Source organism: Protopterus annectens, chromosome 12.part0 (assembly GCF_019279795.1).
Source record: "Protopterus annectens isolate FY-2018-M chromosome 12.part0, PAN1.0, whole genome shotgun sequence".
In the NCBI taxonomy this organism is placed as follows: Eukaryota; Metazoa; Chordata; order Ceratodontiformes; family Protopteridae; genus Protopterus; species Protopterus annectens.
In genome coordinates this window covers 1,153,800,166-1,153,819,714 of record NC_056746.1, presented here as the reverse complement: position 1 = coordinate 1,153,819,714, position 19,549 = coordinate 1,153,800,166, and the positions used below count along the sequence as shown (strand labels likewise).

General features: G+C 41.3%; 1 protein-coding gene across 4 annotated transcripts in view; it reads left to right on the top strand.

Moving 5' to 3' along the window:
• Positions 1–15,803, top strand: part of TLDC2 (TBC/LysM-associated domain containing 2) — a 379,676-nt gene extending 363,873 nt beyond the window's left edge. For all 4 annotated transcript variants that reach the window (XM_044090181.1, XM_044090183.1, XM_044090182.1 and 1 more), the window contains one exon: positions 15,023–15,803. In XM_044090181.1, the coding sequence (XP_043946116.1) occupies positions 15,023–15,158 (136 nt within the window). In that variant the 3' untranslated portion in view covers positions 15,159–15,803. The remainder of the gene's footprint in view (positions 1–15,022) is intronic.
• The last annotated feature ends 3,746 nt before the right edge of the window (positions 15,804–19,549 follow it).

The window sequence follows — 19,549 nt, the reverse complement described above, 5'->3', positions numbered from 1 at the left end:
TTCAAAATTATTCTGCCTAGTAGTACCTTTACTATGTTTAAAAGCTCTACATAAGCTATTTTCTACATTATCTGGGTTATATCCTCTAGCTTTAAATATCTTGGCTACTTTATATGCCTCACTATAAGCCATATTAATATCAGAATTAAGTCTCTTTATTCTGAGAAATTCACCATAGGGGATAGCTGACAGTGTGTGAGGGGGGTGACAACTATCTCCCCACATTTTCCAGCTTATTTCATCAAATTTTCTATGAATGCTGGTATGTATGGGAAGGCCATTATTACCCTTAAGCGAGATGTCTAAAAAATTAACCTGATTTCCCTGCTGTACATCACTAAATTTTATACCAAATCTGTTGCTGTTTAATTCATCAATAAAATTATCTGATGCATCCCGAGAAAGAACTTGTTTAACGAAATAAATTTTTATTGGAAGGTAGAGCTGGGACTCACTGTTGGTCTTTGTTGTTTATATATATATATTTCTTGTCTTCTGTTGTTCAACTATATAAATTATATACCTGTGCAAATGTATGTTTCAATAGTAAAATATGGAACATACAGAGTTAACTTGCAAAACTTCAATTTGAAAATAAGTTGAAATTAAATTATTTTATAGTAGTTATAAAAGTTAGATGTTCTTCGTCTTCCCTTGCTGCAGTCCTGACTATTGGGTATAGTCCGCGTCCCAGTCGGCCCGAATACCAGAGTATAAGGCTGACGTCGGTCATGGCGCCTTAGACTGACGTCAGTACGTCAGGGTACTAATGCGCATGACCGACGTCATTTCCTCAGTCTTTTTTGCCGCATGGTCCGATGCAGAAGCAATTTTGCGAGTGCAGGTTGGCGTTCTGAGATTTTCCGAAACCGGAGTTTCAGACCGAAAACAGAGTTGGCTAAGTAACCCCATTGGGGAACATTTTGGTTTTTTCTTGCCTCAGTATTTAACCGGATGTCAGAAAAAGTGAATAACTGTATTTCTTGTGGGAAGCAGATACCGCATAGGGATTATCATACTTTGTGTATACCTTGTTTAGGGCCTGAGCACGACGTTGTTGGTTGCCGCTCTTGTGCTAGATTTAACAAGCGCACTATTAAGAGGAGGCTTGATTGTGCTAGGCTAGTGTTTGGGAAGCGTTGCAATTATAATATGCCGTCGGATGCTCCGACGCCTGCTTCATCCAAGAAGCGCAAGGACAAAACAGTGAAGCCTAGGGTGAGGAACCGGCAGTCCCGGACGCCGGTCCTTTAGAAGGCTCAGGAGCCAGAGGTTTTGCCAGGAGTCTCTATGGAGTCTCAGGCAGATACTTTACTGTTACAGGATGTGCCCTCTCAGGAGGTAGGCCAGGCTGAGGGGCTTCTCAGGTAACTGTTCTTCCCTCTCTTCCCAAGGTAGTTAGGGCCTCTCCTTCTGTTGCCAAAGCTTCTTTTAGAGGTAGGCCAAGTTCAGCTTCTGTGGGGCTTCTCCTAGCATTTCGGGCTCTGTGCCTAAGAAACATATGCTTAAAATGGCAGAAGATTTGATTACTCTGATTAGAGGTTCTATGCCCCCACCTGATAAGAGGCCTAGGGTGGAACAGGAGTTTGATAGTTTTGAACAGTGTTCACAGGCTTCAGAGTCTTCTGTGGAAGACTTGCAAGAGTTTCCTACTTATTCTGATTCTGATGTGGATGATTCCACTCCTTCAGCTTCTCCTCCTGAGGATTTTTCATTTTCAGAGACTCTTCACTCCATGAGGGAGCACTTTAAATGGGAAGGCCAAGATTACTCTGACTCCAGAAAACGGCTTAGGGAATTCTTGTTTTTGCCCCAGCATAGGCCCTTAGCTATTCCTCCTGTGTTGAATGTGGTGGAGGATGTTTTGCAGAGGCTTCTCTGAACCCTGACTCCTTGCCGTCTGCTCCTGTTAAGCCTGATAGGTATTATACGGTTGTCGAAGCTCATAAGTATTTGTTTAAGAGTCCCAGGGCGGACCCAGAAACTGTTTCTCAGGGGCCTAAAGGTGTTAAAGCTTCTGTGGTTAAAAATCCTGTACCCTCTGATAAAGAGGCAAGGGCTTTGGATAGGTGGGGTAAGAAAGTATATACTTCTTCCACTCTAGCCATGAGGGCGTTGAATTGTCAGTTTCATATGCTGAAATATCAAAATTATCTCCTTTCACAATTGAAATCTAAGGTGGATGCTTTGGCGGAAGGTATTGAGTGTAAAGAATTGCTGGATTTGGTTCATGTGTCTGAACAAGTGGGTAAGCATTCTTTGCAGTGTGGTTTTGATGCTGTTCAGGCCTCCTCGAGGGTGGCTGCTACTAGTTCTGTTCTTCGCAGACATGCCTGGTTGAAGGATCAGAATTTAGCTGAGCATGTTAAGACTAGGATTTTGGATGCTCCTTTACAGTCTGATGTGTTGTTTGGACCGCCTGTGGAAGCAGTTTTAAAGAAAATGGAGGACAAAGCTAAGTCTATGCAGACTGTTAAAGATTTTTGCAGGTGCAGCCTCCAAGTTTAGTAGAAATTGGCCTGCTAAGGGGTGGACATATCCTGCTTATGGTTCCCAGTCTAGGGGTAGGTCTAGACGTGGTAGGGGCAGGGCTCAAGGTTCGTTTAGGCCTAGATCAGACAGTTCACCTGCTCAGACTTCTGGTGAGGGCAGGGGTCAGTCCTTTCGTAAGCAGAACCAATGACCTGCCTTTTCAGCTGCCAGTGGACTCTCGTCTGGCAGCTCCTTTGGGAGGAAGATTGTCTCTTTTCAAAGAAAATTGGGATTTAATCACTCAAGACAGATGGGTGCTGGATATTATTCATCACGGTTACAGATTTTATTTCCACACAATGCCCCCTTTCAAAGGCATGCCAGATGTTCCTCCTCCACAAAGAAAAGAGGCTCACAAGCAAGTTTCTCAGTTACTCCAGATAGGGGCCATTCAGCCAGTCCCTGTATCAGAAAGGGGCTTCGGATTTTATTCTCGCCTGTTCCTAGTACCAAAGAAGGGGAACACGTGGAGACCAATTCTGGATTTATCTATCCTCAACACTTATCTGGACATTCCCAAGTTCAAGATGTTGACGTTACAGCAACTGTTACCTCTGCTGGGCAAGGATCACTGGATGGTAACTTTGGATCTCAAGGAAGCTTACCTTCATGTGCCTATAAGGCTAAGTTGCAGAAAGTATCTGCGGTTTCGAACTGGAGATTTTCATTATCAGTTCTCTGCATTGCCCTTTGGCTTATCTACTGCGCCCAGAGTATTCACAAAGGTTCTGGCTCCAGTGATAGCTTACTTCAGGGTTCAAGGCATTCAAATCTATCCTTACTTGGACGACTGCCTGATTCTGGCTCAAGAAAAGGAACACCTTCTACAGCATCTGGAATATGTCATAGCAGTGCTAAGATGCCTAGGGTATTCTGTGAACGAAATAAAGTCCAGTCTAGTACCCTCTCAAGACATGTGCTTTCTGGGTGTGAGACTGAATACAGCAGCTCAGATGGCCTTTTAACCCCGGACAAACAAAAGAGTCTGTCACTTTACTTCCATCAACTATCTCATCAGTCCGTGCTGACTGCAAGGACAGTCCTTCAAGCATTAGGGTTCATGGCATCTTGTATTCTGGTGCTTCCCAATGCCAAACTGCATATGAGGAAGCTGCAATGGTATCTCAAAATGTATGGACACAGCACTGCCAAGATTTGGACACTGTCATTCAAATAATACCTTGCCTTCAAAAGGAATTCTTGTGGTGGGCTCAGGAATGTCACCTAAACAAGGGACTCTCTGTGACCCGGCCAGAGGCGAGTCAGATTTTAACGACAGATGCCTCGGACACTGCTTGGGGAGCTCATCTAAATGGAAAGTGGATACAAGACAAGTGGCCTGCCAGACTACAGCATCTACATATCAACATGAAGGAGATGTTAGCAGTCCAGTTTGCATTGATGGCGTTCAAGGAGTTACTTCTTCCAGGGCAGGTGTTGATTCTGACAGACAACACAACTGTCATGTGGTACATCAACAAGCAAGGGGGAACACATTCTTATCCTCTATGCAGGCAAGCAATGATTTTATGGGAGACTGCATTAAGCCTGCAACTGACTCTTCAGGCAAGGTTTCTGCCAGGAGCACAGAACTCCCTAGCAGATGTATTAAGCAGACAAATCATGGATCCCCACGAGTGGAAACTGGATCTTCATGTATTTCAGAAATTGACAGTGTCATGGGGAACTCCAGACATAGATCTGTTCGCTTCTCCACTAAACCACCAGCTGCCAAAGTATTGCACAAAGGGGTTTCATCACACAGCTTGGAAAGTGGATGCTCTGTCTTTCAGTTGGAAAAACCTTCATGTCTATGCCTTTCCACCTCTACCTCTTCTTCCAAAGGTATTACTAAAGGTCAGACAAGACAGGCCAAGGATGATTTTGATAGCTCCAGATTGGCCTCGGCAACACTGGTACCCACTTCTAAGGAGTCTTGTAAAGAAGCCTCCATGGCCTTTACCTCTGATTCCTCATCTGTTATCTCAGAAGGACGGTCATCTGCTCAATGTCAAGCTTCAATCTCTTCATCTCACAGCTTGGCATATTCTGTGTTGAAGCACGGTAGGTCTCAGCTTCCTCAACAAGTTTTAAATGTGATTATGGAAGCTAGAAGGCCTAGTACTAGGAGAGTGTACGCAGAAAAATGGAAGAGATTTTTATTTTGGAGTACAGCAAAGAATTTGGAGATTTCAGAGCCTAATTTGAGTGTGGCTCTTCAATATCTTACTGAATTATTGGACAAAGGTTTGTCCTTCTCTTCCATAAAGATTCATGCTGCAGCAATTTCAGCTCACTATGATTGTGACCCACCTTTGTTTTCGCATCCTTTGTTCAAGCAGTTTCTTAGAGGGGCAAAGAATATAAGACCCCACGTAGAGCTCCTACTCCTGCTTGGGATCTCAATTTTGTGTTGGAAAAACTTACTCTACAACCTTTTGAGCCTGCAGCTACTGCTGAATTGAAATATTTGTCATGGAAGACTGCTTTTCTGTTGGCTATTACTTCTGCAAGAAGGGTGTCTGAGTTGCAGGCCCTTATGGCACTAGAGCCCTTTTGGTTTTCCATAAGGACAGGGTTTCATTACGCACTAAACCTTCCTTTATGCCGAAGGTGGTTTCTAGTGTGGCTTTAAACCAAACTATTCATTTGCCTACGTTTTTAGCAGATCCTCAAAATAAAGGGGAAAAGATTTTGCACACTTTAGATGTACACAGGCAATTGCGTTATTATTTGAGCAGGACTAAAGATTTTAGGCAGTCTCAGCAGTTACTTGTTTCTTTTGCTTTGAGTTCACAGGGCAAGCCTGTGTCAAAACAAACTATTTCTAGGTGGATTGGCTTTTGCATTGCATTTTGTTATTCCCATCATGGCAAAGAGGTTCCAGCTGGGATTAGGCCTCATTCCACTAGGGCTACTGCCACTTCAACAGCATTTCTAAGGGGTGGCAACTAAGGATATTCTGGAAGCAGCTACTTGGAGTTCAGTGCATACTTTCTCTAGGCATTATCACCTGCCTATATACTCTAAGACTAGAGCTGGTTTTGCCACAGCTGTTTTACAAGGCATGTTGTCAGCTCCTGCTACTTTATAATTTGCCAGCCTCCCTTACCTCTGCTTTGGGATTCTACCCAATAGTCAGGACTGCAGCAAGGGAAGACGAAGAACATAGTACAGTTTTGTACCTACCATAAATGTAGATGTTCGAGGATTCCCTTGCTGCAGTCCAATTACCCTCCCTCCTTCCCTCTGTGTTTCAGGGTGGTTGTGTAGGTGAGTTTACATGCTTATATTTTTTGTATATATATATTACTGTATATATTGTACATGTTTATTGGTGCAGGTTGTTTTTGGGACTTGTCTTTTTGGGTCTTCTGACATCTGGGGCAAGAAAAGACTGAGGAAATGACGTCGGTCATGCGCATTAGTACCCTGACGTACTGACGTCAGTCTAAGGCGCCATGACCGACGTCAGCCTTATACTCTGGTATTCGGGCCGACTGGGACGCGGACTATACCCAATAGTCAGGACTGCAGCAAGGGAATCCTCGAACATCTACATTTATGGTAGGTACAAAACTGTACTTTTCAATGCAGCAAGGAGACAGGATGTCTAGAACTATGGTGCCTTCTGTATTGTTTTGTAAGCATTTTATTGTTTTATGACTTCCAAGATCTGCAAAGATCTGAGAGATATGTATTTCTCAAACAGAGATGTTAAATCCTTTTAGTTTCTGGTTTAGCCTGGGAACTGAAGGCAGGTGACAAAAAGTGATGTCATCAAGGCTAACCCAGCAGTAAAATGTGATATTAATTTAAGAACTCTCTCAGAGAGAGACTATGCATTTTGTATTTTGTCTTTGACCTGGAAACATCCATCATCACCATCATCTGCACTTGACTTGCTAATAGTAAGTACCCAGGGATTAGTAAGTTATTTTAGTTATAGATAGGAATATAGTAAAGATTAGCTTAGATGTTCTCTGTATTTATTTGAGAGTGTCCTGCAATGATTTTTTTTAAATACTTCCTGTGATTTTGAACTCTGAAGTCACTCTGTTGAGTTATTGAGTATTGCCTTGTTCTTTTATTATTTAGTATTAAATATATTTAAACTTTTTAATTGTGGCTGGTTTGCTTAGAGATATTTAAGCTCTTAGAGTACTTTCATATGTATTTGGTGACAATGTACAGGCCACTCCTAAATAGCCTTGTTTGGTCAGACTACCATTTGGATTAATAGTAACATTACACAGTAGGATTGGACACCCTTTGTAAGGGCCTTATAGAAGCATTTAAGTAAGGGTGGCTGATAGCAGCTGGTACTATCTTATAGTTTGGGCAGAAGAGGGCATAGTTAGTAAACCTATGCCAGACTTCCTCAGGTATATGTGTGTGTTTGTATATAAATCAGATCTCAAAGTGTGTGTGTGTGTGTGTGTGTGTGTGTGTGTGTGTGTGTGTGTGTGTGTGTGTGCGCGTGTCTGTTTTTGTGTGTGTGTGTGTGTGTGTGTGTGTGTGTGTGTGTGTGTGTGTGTGTGTGTGTGTGTGTGTGTGTAAGCTACTCGAGCAGGGAGATGAAGCACTGGTTGGACAGAGAGGGTGCTGGAGGTCTTAGGTTGGCCACTCGGCTGAGATCTCAACCCTATAGCTGTGCCAGTGGGCAGTCTTTTATTGGAGAACTAGAGAAAGAGGGAGAAACCAGCCTCAGACTTGTCATCCTCCCACTATGTACGTCCCGCACTGTTGCCAGTGGTGAAAATTGAGGCTCCTTGATTACTGGGCCAGTGCAGGGGTATCACATATTAATTGGCTGGCAGTGGTGGGCTATCCACATCACATATTAATTGGTTGACAGTGGTGAGATAGCCACATCACATATTAATTAGCTTGTAGTGGTGTGGATACTGAATTCCTGTAGCCTGTGTACAGTGGTCACTGAAGGTGTTTGTACTCTCAGTCAGCCATGCAGTGAACATTCAGAGTTCATATCACAATTTTTATTTATTTTTTGTTAGCTTAGTTAGTCAGAGAGCAGGCAAGAATGTCAGCAGAGGAGTATGGCAAGCTGACAAGAGCCAGTTGGCTGAAATGTCTCAGGCTAAAGGACTGGTGCATGCCAACCTGACTAAGGCAGAATGATTGCAGCTTTAGTCACAGCTACATCGCAGAATAGCAACCAAGAGGACAATCAGACTAGCCTTGGAGATGTACAACTCTCAGAAAATGGACACCTCAATCTTTCCACAGAATACTTAAAAATCTATCTGAAGTTAAAGAGACTTGAGCTGGAGGCCAAGCATTCGGAAATAGTGGCAGCAGAGAGACTGAGATGTCTAGAAAGTGAAAAAAATGAGAAACTGCAATGTCTGAAGGTTGAGGAAATTTAAATACTGTGATGGCTGGAGGCTGAGGAGAATGAGAGGCAGAGGCAACATGAAGAGAAGATGCTGACTCTTCACCAGAGTCATGGAGGTAATGGGGTAGGGAGTAACCAAACCCCAGAAGCAGTAAATGTCAGTAAATGTCTTCCACAATTTATAGAGGGGGATAATTTTGATAGTTTCATTCATATGTTTGAGAGGGTATGTAAACAGTATAATGTTGACCAAGGGCTCTGGGTACAGTTCCTGACCCCCTTACTCCATGGTAAATCTGTAACTGTTATTTCTAAACTGTCTGATACTGATTGTTTAAATTATAATATTGTAAAAACTGTTTGCTAGAATGTTTTAAGTTAACTCCTGAAGCTTATAGGAAAACGTTTTGTGAGCATAGACACAAGACAGATGAAAGTGTATGTGAATATATTGCTGAACTAAGCACTTATTTTCATAGGTGGGTGAGTGGATGTCAGGGCACCAGTTTTGAAGGGCTGGCAGACCTTTTGGTGAGGGAACAATCTCTTAGCACTTTGCCTGAGGACACGAGAATCTGGTTAGCTGATAGATAAAGCAATACTACAGATGAGTTGGGGAAGATGGGAGACCTAGCAAGCAGGGCATCATTGCACAGGAAAGAAACACCTAGTGCTGCTAATGGAACCTATGGTAGGCAGCCAAGACTGCCCCAACAGAGTCCACCAGTAGCAGTGGAAGCCACTAGTCCAAGTACATGTCCAGGACCAAGGGTTAAATGTTTTAAGTGCAACCAGTGGGGCCATGTAGTATATAGATGTCCACAGAGGCAAGGTGGGGAACAAAAGGTGAGACAGCCAGTAAGTGGGAATGACAAAATGCCAACAGTAGGCTGTTTCAAGACAACAAATGTACCAAACTACCAGAAGAGGTTATCCCCTATCTTAGTGAATGGGAAAGAGGCTATTGCTAAGAGAGACACAGCCTCTAACCTAACCATTGTGAAGCCTGCAATGGTTAAACAGCAGCACTATTTGCCTGGGCAGTCTACTCCAGTCAGAGCTTTAGGGGGCCCCCATTCCAAATACCTTTGGCTAGGGTTCACATTGACTGGGAGGGTGGAAAAGGAAGCCAGCAAGTAGGTGTGTTTGAGGATATCCCTGCAAATGTCCTAATAGGGAATGATTTTGATAATGCAGAACTGTGTATGCATGTAGTCACACGCAGTCAGGCTTGGAGACAAGCATGTGGGTCTGGTAGCCTGGGGGAGATTCAGACAGACTGCACATTTGCAGCCAGGACTGGTGAGGTGGTTACTTCAGGGTGGGAGCTACCCTGTAGCAGTGAGACTGAAGGTGAGCCACAGCTGCTTGTGGATACTGATGTTCCCTTGGACAGAGTGACTGCAAGGGCAGAGGTGAATAGTAGTTTCCAGGTTGACAGTGAGGCACTGCTTTCAGAGGATACCAGACTTCCTGTAGAAGGGGAGCTGAGAAAGGTTACTAAGAGAGAGTTGAGACAGGCTCAGCTCTCAGACCCTACATTACAAGGCCTGAAGGAGGTAGCTAGTGAGGCACCTGATTCTCAAGGGAAGGGGGAATCTCTATAATGGGACAAAGGGTTACTGTATAGAGAGTGGACCCCTTAGGGTGGGCTAGAGGGTGAGAGAATACAGCAGTTGGTAGTGCCCAAAGCCTACCATCTGGCACTTCTAGCCATAGCCCATGATATTCCCTTTGCAGGTCATATGGACATAAAACGTACAAGAGACATATTATGCAGAACTTCTATTGGCCTAGGATTTTCAGAGATGTAACTGGGTACTGCAGGACCTGTGAGCAGTGCCAAAAGGTAGGCAAGGCAGGAGACAAGGTGAAAGCTCCTTTGATGCCTTTGCCTGTGATTGAGGAGCCACTTCAGAGGATAGCTATAGATATTGTGGGGCCTCTGAGTACCCTAAGTTCCACAGGAAAAAAGTATATCTTAGTGGTAGTAGATTATGCTACCAGATACCCTGAGGAAGTGGCTCTGTCCTCCATTGAGGCAGAAAAGGTGGCAAATGCTTTGCTAGATATTTTCAGCAGGGTAGATTTCCCAAAAGAAATATTGACTGACAGAGATGTCAATTTCATGTCAGACCTACTGGCTTGTCTGTGGAAGCACTGTAGGGTGAAGCACCTAAAGAGCACCCCGTACCATCCCCAGACGAATGGTCTTGTTGAGAGGTTAAATGCTACATTCAAGATGATGCTGTGGGCATTTGCAGATCAGTTTCAAAAGAGTGGGACAAATATTTGCCCCAACATTTGTTTGCTTACAGAGAGATGCCCCAGGAATCCACAGATTTTTCAGCCTTTGAGTTGCTGTATGGGCATAGGGTAAAGGGACCTGTAGATTTGATTTGAGATGAGTAGGAGGGTGTGTGAGAATCCCACAAGGAGTCTGTTATGGCATATGCCCTATACCTCAGAACAAGGTTCAGGGAACTCATGGGCTTGGCCCAGTAAACCTGGCAGAAGCCCAACAGCAGAAGAAGGTTGGGTATGACAGGAATGCTCAAGCTTGAGAGTATGCCGTAGGGCAGCAGGTAATGGTTCTCATTTGTGTCAGACACAACAAGCTGCTGGCAGATTGGGAGGGACTCTAGAAGGTGGTAAGGAAGGTCAGTGATGTTAACTACATGGTAGAACTGTTTGGCAGGAGGCAGGGGCACAAATTGTACCATGTTAACATGATGAAACCTTACCATAATAGGGTGGCCCTTGTGCTGACTACTTGCAGTGGATGGCAGGAGGAGTCTGAGGGGGATCTGGTGACTGATCTCCTCAGGGAGACTTGAACTGACACCTCAGTGGAAGGGGTAGCAATGTCCCAGTAGTTATCCCCTACCCAGGTTCACAAAATTAGGGCAGTGTTACAGGAGTTTGGGTACATGTTCACTGGGAAAACAGGGTGCACACACCTGGTACAACACTATGTGGTACAGGACCCCAAAGGCATATTAAGCAGGCCCTTTATAGGGTGCCTGAGAGGGTCAAACAGACTTTGAAGGGGGAGATACAGGAAATATTGGAACTAGGGGTAATTCAGGAATCCAGCATTCCCTGGGCCTCCCCAGTGGTGCTGGTACCAAAGAAGGATGGCAGCATTAGGTTCTGTGTGGACTACAGGAAATTAAATAGATGCTTACCCCATGCCTAGGAAAGATGAAGCCCTAAAGCAGCTGGGTGGGGCTACTTATCTTACCACTATTGACCTTACCAAGGGTTACTGGCAGGTGTTCTTGACTCCCAGTGCTAGAGAGAGATCAGCCTTTGTGACTCCTTTTGGCTTGTATGAGTTCACGAAAATGCCCTTTGGGATGAAAAATGTCCCAGAGACTTTCCAGAGGCTGGTAGATTGTATCCTAGCAAGAGCAGGAAATTTTGCCCTTGCTTACCTAGTTGATATTGCCATCTACAGCCATTCCTGGCAAGAGCAACTTCAGCATGTCAGAGAGGTGCTGGGTAGACTACAGAAGGCAGGGTTGACCATTAAGCCCAACAAATGTCAGGTAGGTATGACAGAGGTCTCCTACCTGGGACATAGAGTGGGGAGTGGTAAGATCAGGCCAGAAACTGCCAAAGTAGAAGCCATTCAGACATAGCCTGCCCCTCTTACCAAAAAGCAGGTGAGGGCATTCTTAGGGACAGCAGGGTACTACAGAAAGTTTGTCCCCAGTTATAGTACCATAGCTGCTCCCCTCACAGACCTGACAAGGAAAAATAGAAGGTAGTGTGGACCCCAGCATGTGAGCAGGCATTCCAAAGGCTTAAAGGAGCTTTGGGAGGACCTCCTGTATTAGCCAGTCCAGATTACAGCAAAAAATATGTTATGCAGGTAGATGCTTCAAACCATGGGGTGGGGGCTGTACTTAGCGAGGTTTCCTCAGAGGGAGAAGAGCACCCAGTGGTTTATCTCAGTCATAGGCTCCAACCGAGGGAGGAATGCTATGCAGCTGTAGAAAAGGAATGCCTAGCCATACTGTGGGCACTGCAGACATTTCGGCCTTATCTGTATGGAAGGAAATTCACTGTAGTTATAGACTACAATCCCTTAACATGGCTACATCGAGCCACCAAGCAAAATGCCAAGTTACTAAGGTGGAGCCTAGGGTTGCAAGCATATGATATGACAGTGCAGCACCACAGTGAGGTTAGCAATGGCAATGCAGATGGGGTCTCAAGACAGGGAATGAAGTAAGGTATTCCCAGATAAACTCAACCTTCTCAAGCAACATTTTTTAAGGGTCACTTAAAAAACTAGCTTGAGTTTTCTGGGGGGGGGGGGTGACAAACCAAAATGCTGCCAGGCCAGCTAACTGGAATTTTGTAAATAATTCTGTGTTATTTGTGGTATTGATATGATTTATATAGAACTATATGTTATGTGTATATTAAACTACTGGTACAGAAGTGTGTGTTGAACAGGGTTTGTACAGTGCTAAGCTTCAAGGATGTGTCCACAGTGTACTCTACTGGAAAAGAACAGAAATGTAGATAAACTATATACATGTGCAAATGTATGTTTTAATAGTAGAAACTGGAACATACAGAGTTAACTTGCAAAACTTCAAGAAAATAAGTTGAAATTAAATTATTTTATAATTGTTATAAAAGTTAGTTTCAATGCAGCAATGAGACAGGATGTCTAGACTAGGGTGCCTTCTGTATTGTTTTGTAAGCATTTTATTGGTTTACAACTTCCAAGATCTGCAAAAATCTGAAATACATGTATTTCTCACACAGAGATGTTAAATCCTATTAGTTTCTGGTTTAGCCTGGAAACTGAAGGCAGGTGACAAAAAGTGATGTCATCCAGGCTAACCCACCAGTAAAATGTGATATTAATTTAAGAACTCTCTCAGAGAGAGACTATGCATTTTGTATTTTGTCTTTGACCTGAAAGCATCCATCATCACCATCATCTGCACTTGCCTTGCTAATAGTAAGTGCCTAGGGTACAGTAATTTCTTTTAATTATAGATAGGAATATAGTAAAGATTAGTTTAGATGTTTTCTGTATTTATTTGAGACTGTCCTGCAATGTTGTTTTAAATACTCCCTGTGATTTTGAACTCTGAAGTCACTGTGTTGAGTTAATGCATATTGTCTTCTTCTTTTATTATTTATTATTAAATATATTTAACCTTTTAATTGTGGCTGGTTTGTTTAGAGATATTTAAGCTCTTAGAGTACTTTCATATGTATTTGGTGACATTGTACAGGCCACTCCTAAATAGCCTTGCTTGGTCAGACTAACATTTAGCTTAATAGTAACATTACACAGTAGAACTGGACACCCTTTGTAAGGGCCTTATAGTAGCTGATATGTAAAGGTGGCTGGTGACAGCTGGTACTACCATATAGTCTGGGCAGAAGGGGGCATAGCTAGTAAACCTGCGCCAGCCTTCCTCAGGTGTATGTGTGTGTGTTTGTATATAAATCAAATCTCAAAGTGTGTGTATGTGTATGTGTGTGTGTGTGCGTGTGTGCGCGCGCGTGTGTGTGTGTGTGTGTGTGTGTGTGTGTGTGTGTGTGTGTGTGTTTGTCAGCTACTTGGCAGGGAAACAAAGCACTGGTTGGACAGAGAGGGTGCTGGAGGTCTTAGCTTGGCCACTCAGCTGAGATCTCAACCCTATAGCTGTGCCAGTGGGGAGTCTAATTGGAGATCTACAGAAAGAGGGAGAAACCAGCCCCAGACTGACTGTGTTCTCTGCGTGCTCTTAAGGGAAATTGTACTTTACTGTGTGTGTACTTGTTATCCTCCCATTGTGTACATCCCCCACTGTTGCCACTGGTAAGGATTGAGACTCCTTGATTACTAGGCCAGTGCAGGGGCATCACATCATACATCATAATTTAATAAAGATGTTTCTTGTTTAAAAAAAAATCTTAAATATATATACTGATGGAGATCTACTCCTGTCCTTTAATAAAGCTGTCATTGCTATCTAGTCAAAATGCCTATAAATGGTGTTGAAGGCTTTAAAGAGGAAACATATATTCAGAAGGTAATTCACCACTAAGCCATCTATATATGCTAAGCATCTGCCTTAGATGACATCTTTTGGCCACAATGTCTCCTATAAAATAAAACCTCAGACCTGCTGAAGGCTTACTATTTGAGTGAAAGCAAACACAAATTAATATGCAAAATGGTCAAATTCACAATCAAAACTGAAACCAAGTTTTTCAAATTATATCATAGATGAAGATAAGGCCAATGCTTACTTCATTAAGTCATTTATGAAATGTTAATCTCCCAGAAAAAAAGACCAACCACAACACTCTTTGGATCTGCAAGTCTTCTTGTGGCAATTATCTAACAACTATCAGTCTTAATAATATCCTGATGAAGGGCTAGTTGAATGCCCCTTGTCCTTTAATAAAGCTGTCATTGCTAGCCAGTAAAATGCCTATAAATTGTGTTGAAGGCTTTAAAGAGGAAGCATATATTCAAAAGGTAACTCATCACTAAACCATCTACATATGCTAAGCAACTGCCTTAGAAGACGTCTTTTGGCCTCAATGTCTCCTACAAAATAAAGCCTCAGACCTGATGAAGGCTTAATATTTATGTGAAAGCAAACAAAAATTAATATGCAAAATGGTCAAATTCACAATCAAAACTGAAACCAAGATGAAAATAACTGATCCAAAATAAGAAACAATTTAAAAGAATGGTGAACATACTGGAAATCATGAGCCCTTTCCCCAGTAGTTGTTGGAAAGCAATTGAGAAAAGGGTCTCCTCATCTATTTATGAGCTTTCCCACCAGGATATACAAAAAGCAGCCAAGAGGGTGGACTCGGGGGGGGGGGGGGGGCTACTGGAATACTTTTGCACTTGCTTACCTACAGTCTAGTGTAAAAAAATACTACTATTCTGGGGAAATTGCCCTTCTGACTGACAACTTCAGAAAACCAAAGATCAGAGATGTACCTTAGTCTAAGGGAATGGGTTCTAGTACACATCCCTGAATGTTGCTCTTCTAGCAGAGAATATTGATATGCATCAGTAGAAAATGATTTTTATGAGAGAGTTTATACACACATTTATGCAAAATATTTTTTTTTCATTTTGGTTTGCAGGGGTCATTTTGGATTATGGTTGGACAGTGACCTGTATCATGGACAAAGTTACAACTGTGAGACATTTAATAATGACATACTCTCCAAAAGGGAAGACTTTTTTATCAAAGATCTGGAAGTGTGGACATTTAAATGACTGCAAATGCATCATTTATGGCTTTACATCTGAAAAAGGTTGTATCTATATTACAGTCAATGTTCAGTTGTTTGTGATCTTGCCCATCAGCGGAGGTTTCGCAGAAGAGTCCACAGAAGCTTAATCAGTTTGCCAGAACTAATGCAAAATGTCCAACTTTATACAAACTCTTTTCTTAATTAAATTAGATATCACCAAGCAGTGAAGATGTACTTCAATACAAGTACCTCCAGTATCAGAAGAAGCACTCTTACAAGCTGATGTTGTGAGCTACGCGGGTGTGCCAAGAAAACCTAATTCCTAATCCTTTGGACAAATCATTTTAGTGACTATGAATACATTTTTGCTTTTATTAAAATTACTAATATTTCTATTAGGTATCATCATACAATGAAAAAATGTGGTATCAGATACCTGCATTGTTAAGAGAGACTTTCATATAACCTGACAATATGCATGTACTTAGACTGATGAAAAATCAATAATCCACAATTCTTACACACATTAATGAAAAAGGTGCGACTCATTTTAAAGTGTATTGTCACTCATTCATTTTTTTGCTTTGGATTTAGTTTTGTTTGCAGTTACACCCTTAATGTTAAAAGTTGAACATGATTTTGAAAATAAATGAAGATTGCAACTTTTTTTGATGTTTTAGTTTGTATCTCTGGCATCACACTCAGAAAATGATTTTATGGTACATATAAGAAAAATATTTACTTTTACCAGCTTTGCATTCTGAGTAAGTAAACCAATTTCTTTCTTTAGAACAGTGGCTCATATTGTGGTTTCACTACATCACATAGGTTATTCTTTCAGTGCAAAGCATTCTACCTGAAAGCTTTAGATGACAGCTTGTCTTTCTAGGTGGAATGACACTCTCACTTGTGTAGTTAACATTGAAACAGAGTAGCGTACAAACTAATTTAAGTAATGAGTTACTTAAATGTCAGCTTCAAAGTTTTTAGTTCAAAGAAATTTTTCAAGGGGCCCATCCTTATCAACACAATAAATTCCAAAGAAGCACACTTTTTACATCATATATAATTTGGTATTATATATGATAATGGGGTCACACCCAACTCTACCTACACATTTTAGAAAGTGCATATAATACATTTTGAAACAACAAAAAGCAAACTGAAATTTTACACAATAATTCTATAATCATACCACATCATGGTTATGACACCCCGGCACTTATAAATAAAACTTGTTTAAATAGCTATGCATCATAAATAAAATGCATTTATTTATATATTTTGCAAGTGTAGATACGCAAACAAAGAAAATATAATAGTATTTTCAAAGGAGATGCTTTTCTGTTTGATACACTGCAATATGTGATCCTGGCTTTGCCAACTTCTGCACTATGGTCTTGAGAGAAGATTATGTTGGGATTCTGGTATTCAAAAAATCAGATTTTCTTCTCAATACACAGATGAACTACTCAGATGAGTACAGCAAGTCTCAGACTTTCAACTCTGGTATTTTCTGAAGAAAGGGAGGCCCAAGTTATTGTCTTCATAGAGAATTTTGACTTTTGGTAGGCTAACAGCATGAGTCATTGACAGATGGTTACCAGTATGCATTCCAGTAAGAAAGAACCTTTTTATATTTCCCTCGGTGATGCTTCTAGCAACATCTAGCAACATCATAGGCTTTGGAGTTTGTAAATAAGTTCATTTTTTAAGACCCTTACTATAACAGTACATCATTGAGGAGAGAGCAGTGTAACATCAGTTATTTGGATTTACCCACATTTTGTGTCCATTTTCTTCCAGGATTTTTTACAGCATTATTTCCCAGTTAGAGATCAATATGGGTCTTGTCCCATAGAAGGTACTAACCCAGGTGGTTTAAGATTTCCTTACATATTCCACACAGTTCTTTGCTCTATTCAGTTCTTTTGAGCCTATATTTCCTGCAGGAAAATGAATCTGTGATATACAAATTCCAGTGCTAACCAACATTTGCATCTTAATGAACATCTTGCGTTTCATTTTTTTACAAAATGCACATCTTAGCAATAACAATGCCTTTACTTAAATATCAGAAATGAAGCACACAGAATATCTTGTTGTATATACCAGCAAAGACCATAAAGTGAGAAACACTGGACACATTATAAATTATGACAGTATGTTCAATTCCCAACAAAAGCATGGAAGACAGGGAACGTTGCTGTTATACTGACCTATTCATGTAGATTTACTGGTATGTTAAGGACTTTACACAACAGCAAATCATACCATTTGGTTAGATTCATAAGGAGGCTACTTCTAAGAAGTGAATAGGGTGACATGTCTCAGTATTAGCATCTCATGCCTTGTTCCAGACAAGCTACCAGCTCACATTGTTTGATAAAGATTTGCCAAGTAGGCATTCACAGCATTGTATCTGTCTTTGGCAGATACAGTAAAATGGATGCATAAGTGGACACTGCTGTAGCAGAACATATTATGGGCATTTGTATTTGTAAGGTTTAAAAAGAAACACTTTGAAGTGGGAAAACCATATGAATGCTCTGGTAACATGCAGGCTAACCTTTTCATCTCTTGGATGAGGCAATGATAAAATGGGGACTATGACATGAGTAACATTTATATCCAAATATTCACAGCAATAAAAAAGTATTTTGCTTTAGCAGATTGCAAAGAACAATAACAGATTTAAAGATGATCAACTTGTAATGGAAAAATATTAAATGACAGTCAATATAGCCTTTTAAAAAGATGTAGAAGTCTGTACAATTTAGTCTGTGCCTGGAAAAGTTGAAGGTTTGACATGTCAGAGTCTTTGGCACTATTAATAAATGTCACTTCGCGGAAAGTCTACACAATGTGTTCTGTTAACAGTTATTTCCAAGGAGTACAGTAATACTGCTCTTTGAAAATCAGAGCTTAAACAGAAATAAGTATTTTTGTTTGTTATAATGCAGAAATATTTATCTTGCCCAGTTTGGTAGGCTGAACCAGAATAGATAAAATACAATTGCATAACATAATAGTAGATGTTTGGGTAGATCATTGATGCAGTAATGATAACTACTGGGACTTCTGCCACTGAAGGCTTAACATACAGCCTGACTTCTAGCGCTTACCATCCTTCTTCACCAGTCTGGGAGGACATCCTCCCCTTAGGGGTGTCAGTACATTCACTATAGAAATCTGGTGTCCACCTATTTCAGAGTGTTTGACAAGGCAACCAGTGATATATTCACCCTACCAATGCCCTGTGGATTCTGGCTAAGTAGTAACACCTATGTTATTGTCTTTGCCACCAATTTAGAGAAGTTATGTTTCTCAGACCTGAACAGGCCTGAGGAGAAAGGGGAGAATGTCTGATTACATAAGATAGAGTACCTGCACCCCAGGCTTATGATACTCATGGAAGTGACAAGGAAATGCTGAGAGGAAAACCATCTTCTATAATAGTAAGCTCTTAAAAAGTTGTGTTGTGTTCTTCATATACATCACTACTATAGCAATACAGACTACTGAGTTGGATGTCATAGCTCACAGAGAGTGGGAGATGGAAGAATAGGATGGGTTATAATAAGCCCTGCAGAATGCTACTGGCAAACCTACACCCTGCATTGCAAGCAACATCTACTACATAGTGTTTACAGAAAGTATAAATAGAAGGCTCGGTAGTAGCCTGCAATACAAATAGACTGCCTCTCCCAAGAAAACCTTCAGTGGCTGTTCTGGGCTCTAACAGTCCCTTCCAACTTCTTCCCATGGCAGAAACAGTATAAGGTAATAACATGGGCCAGCCACTTTGAAATTAATTGTTTGGATACTGGATTTCCCTCCCTCCTTGCTGTAAAAAACATAAAACAGCTGATATAACATTCTGATGTTCTTGGTATTATCAAGATAACATCTCAGTTATCTGTGTATACCTAATGACTGCAGCATTCATTCTCTCTCACTCTAATTTTGGGGGAGAGAATGAAAACAAGCAATTGGATAGTTTGACTAAATAAAAACTCAAGTCATTACTTTTGAAATAAAGGAAGGACTTGTTCTATGACTGGCCCCGTCCTTATGGAAGACTCAGAAGGGATTTCTGCACATTTATTTATGTAGGTGTATGTATCTGTTAACTGGGTATAACACTTATCCAGAATGACAGTTTTCTGGTTCAGTCCAGGTGTAAAGTTAGACAAAACACAAGTATATAGTGATATTCACATTAATTCACAAAACAAAAATGTACAATGAAATAGTGGTGTTCACAGAATTCACAATTCATAAAAAAATATACAATGTGAACAAATAATTTGTTAGATGAACACTGAGCAGTAGCAATTATTGTTAAAGTAAAATTTGAGCAGCAATACATTAGTACAGAGCAGCCAGTAAACAAATTCTCAGAGACTAAAG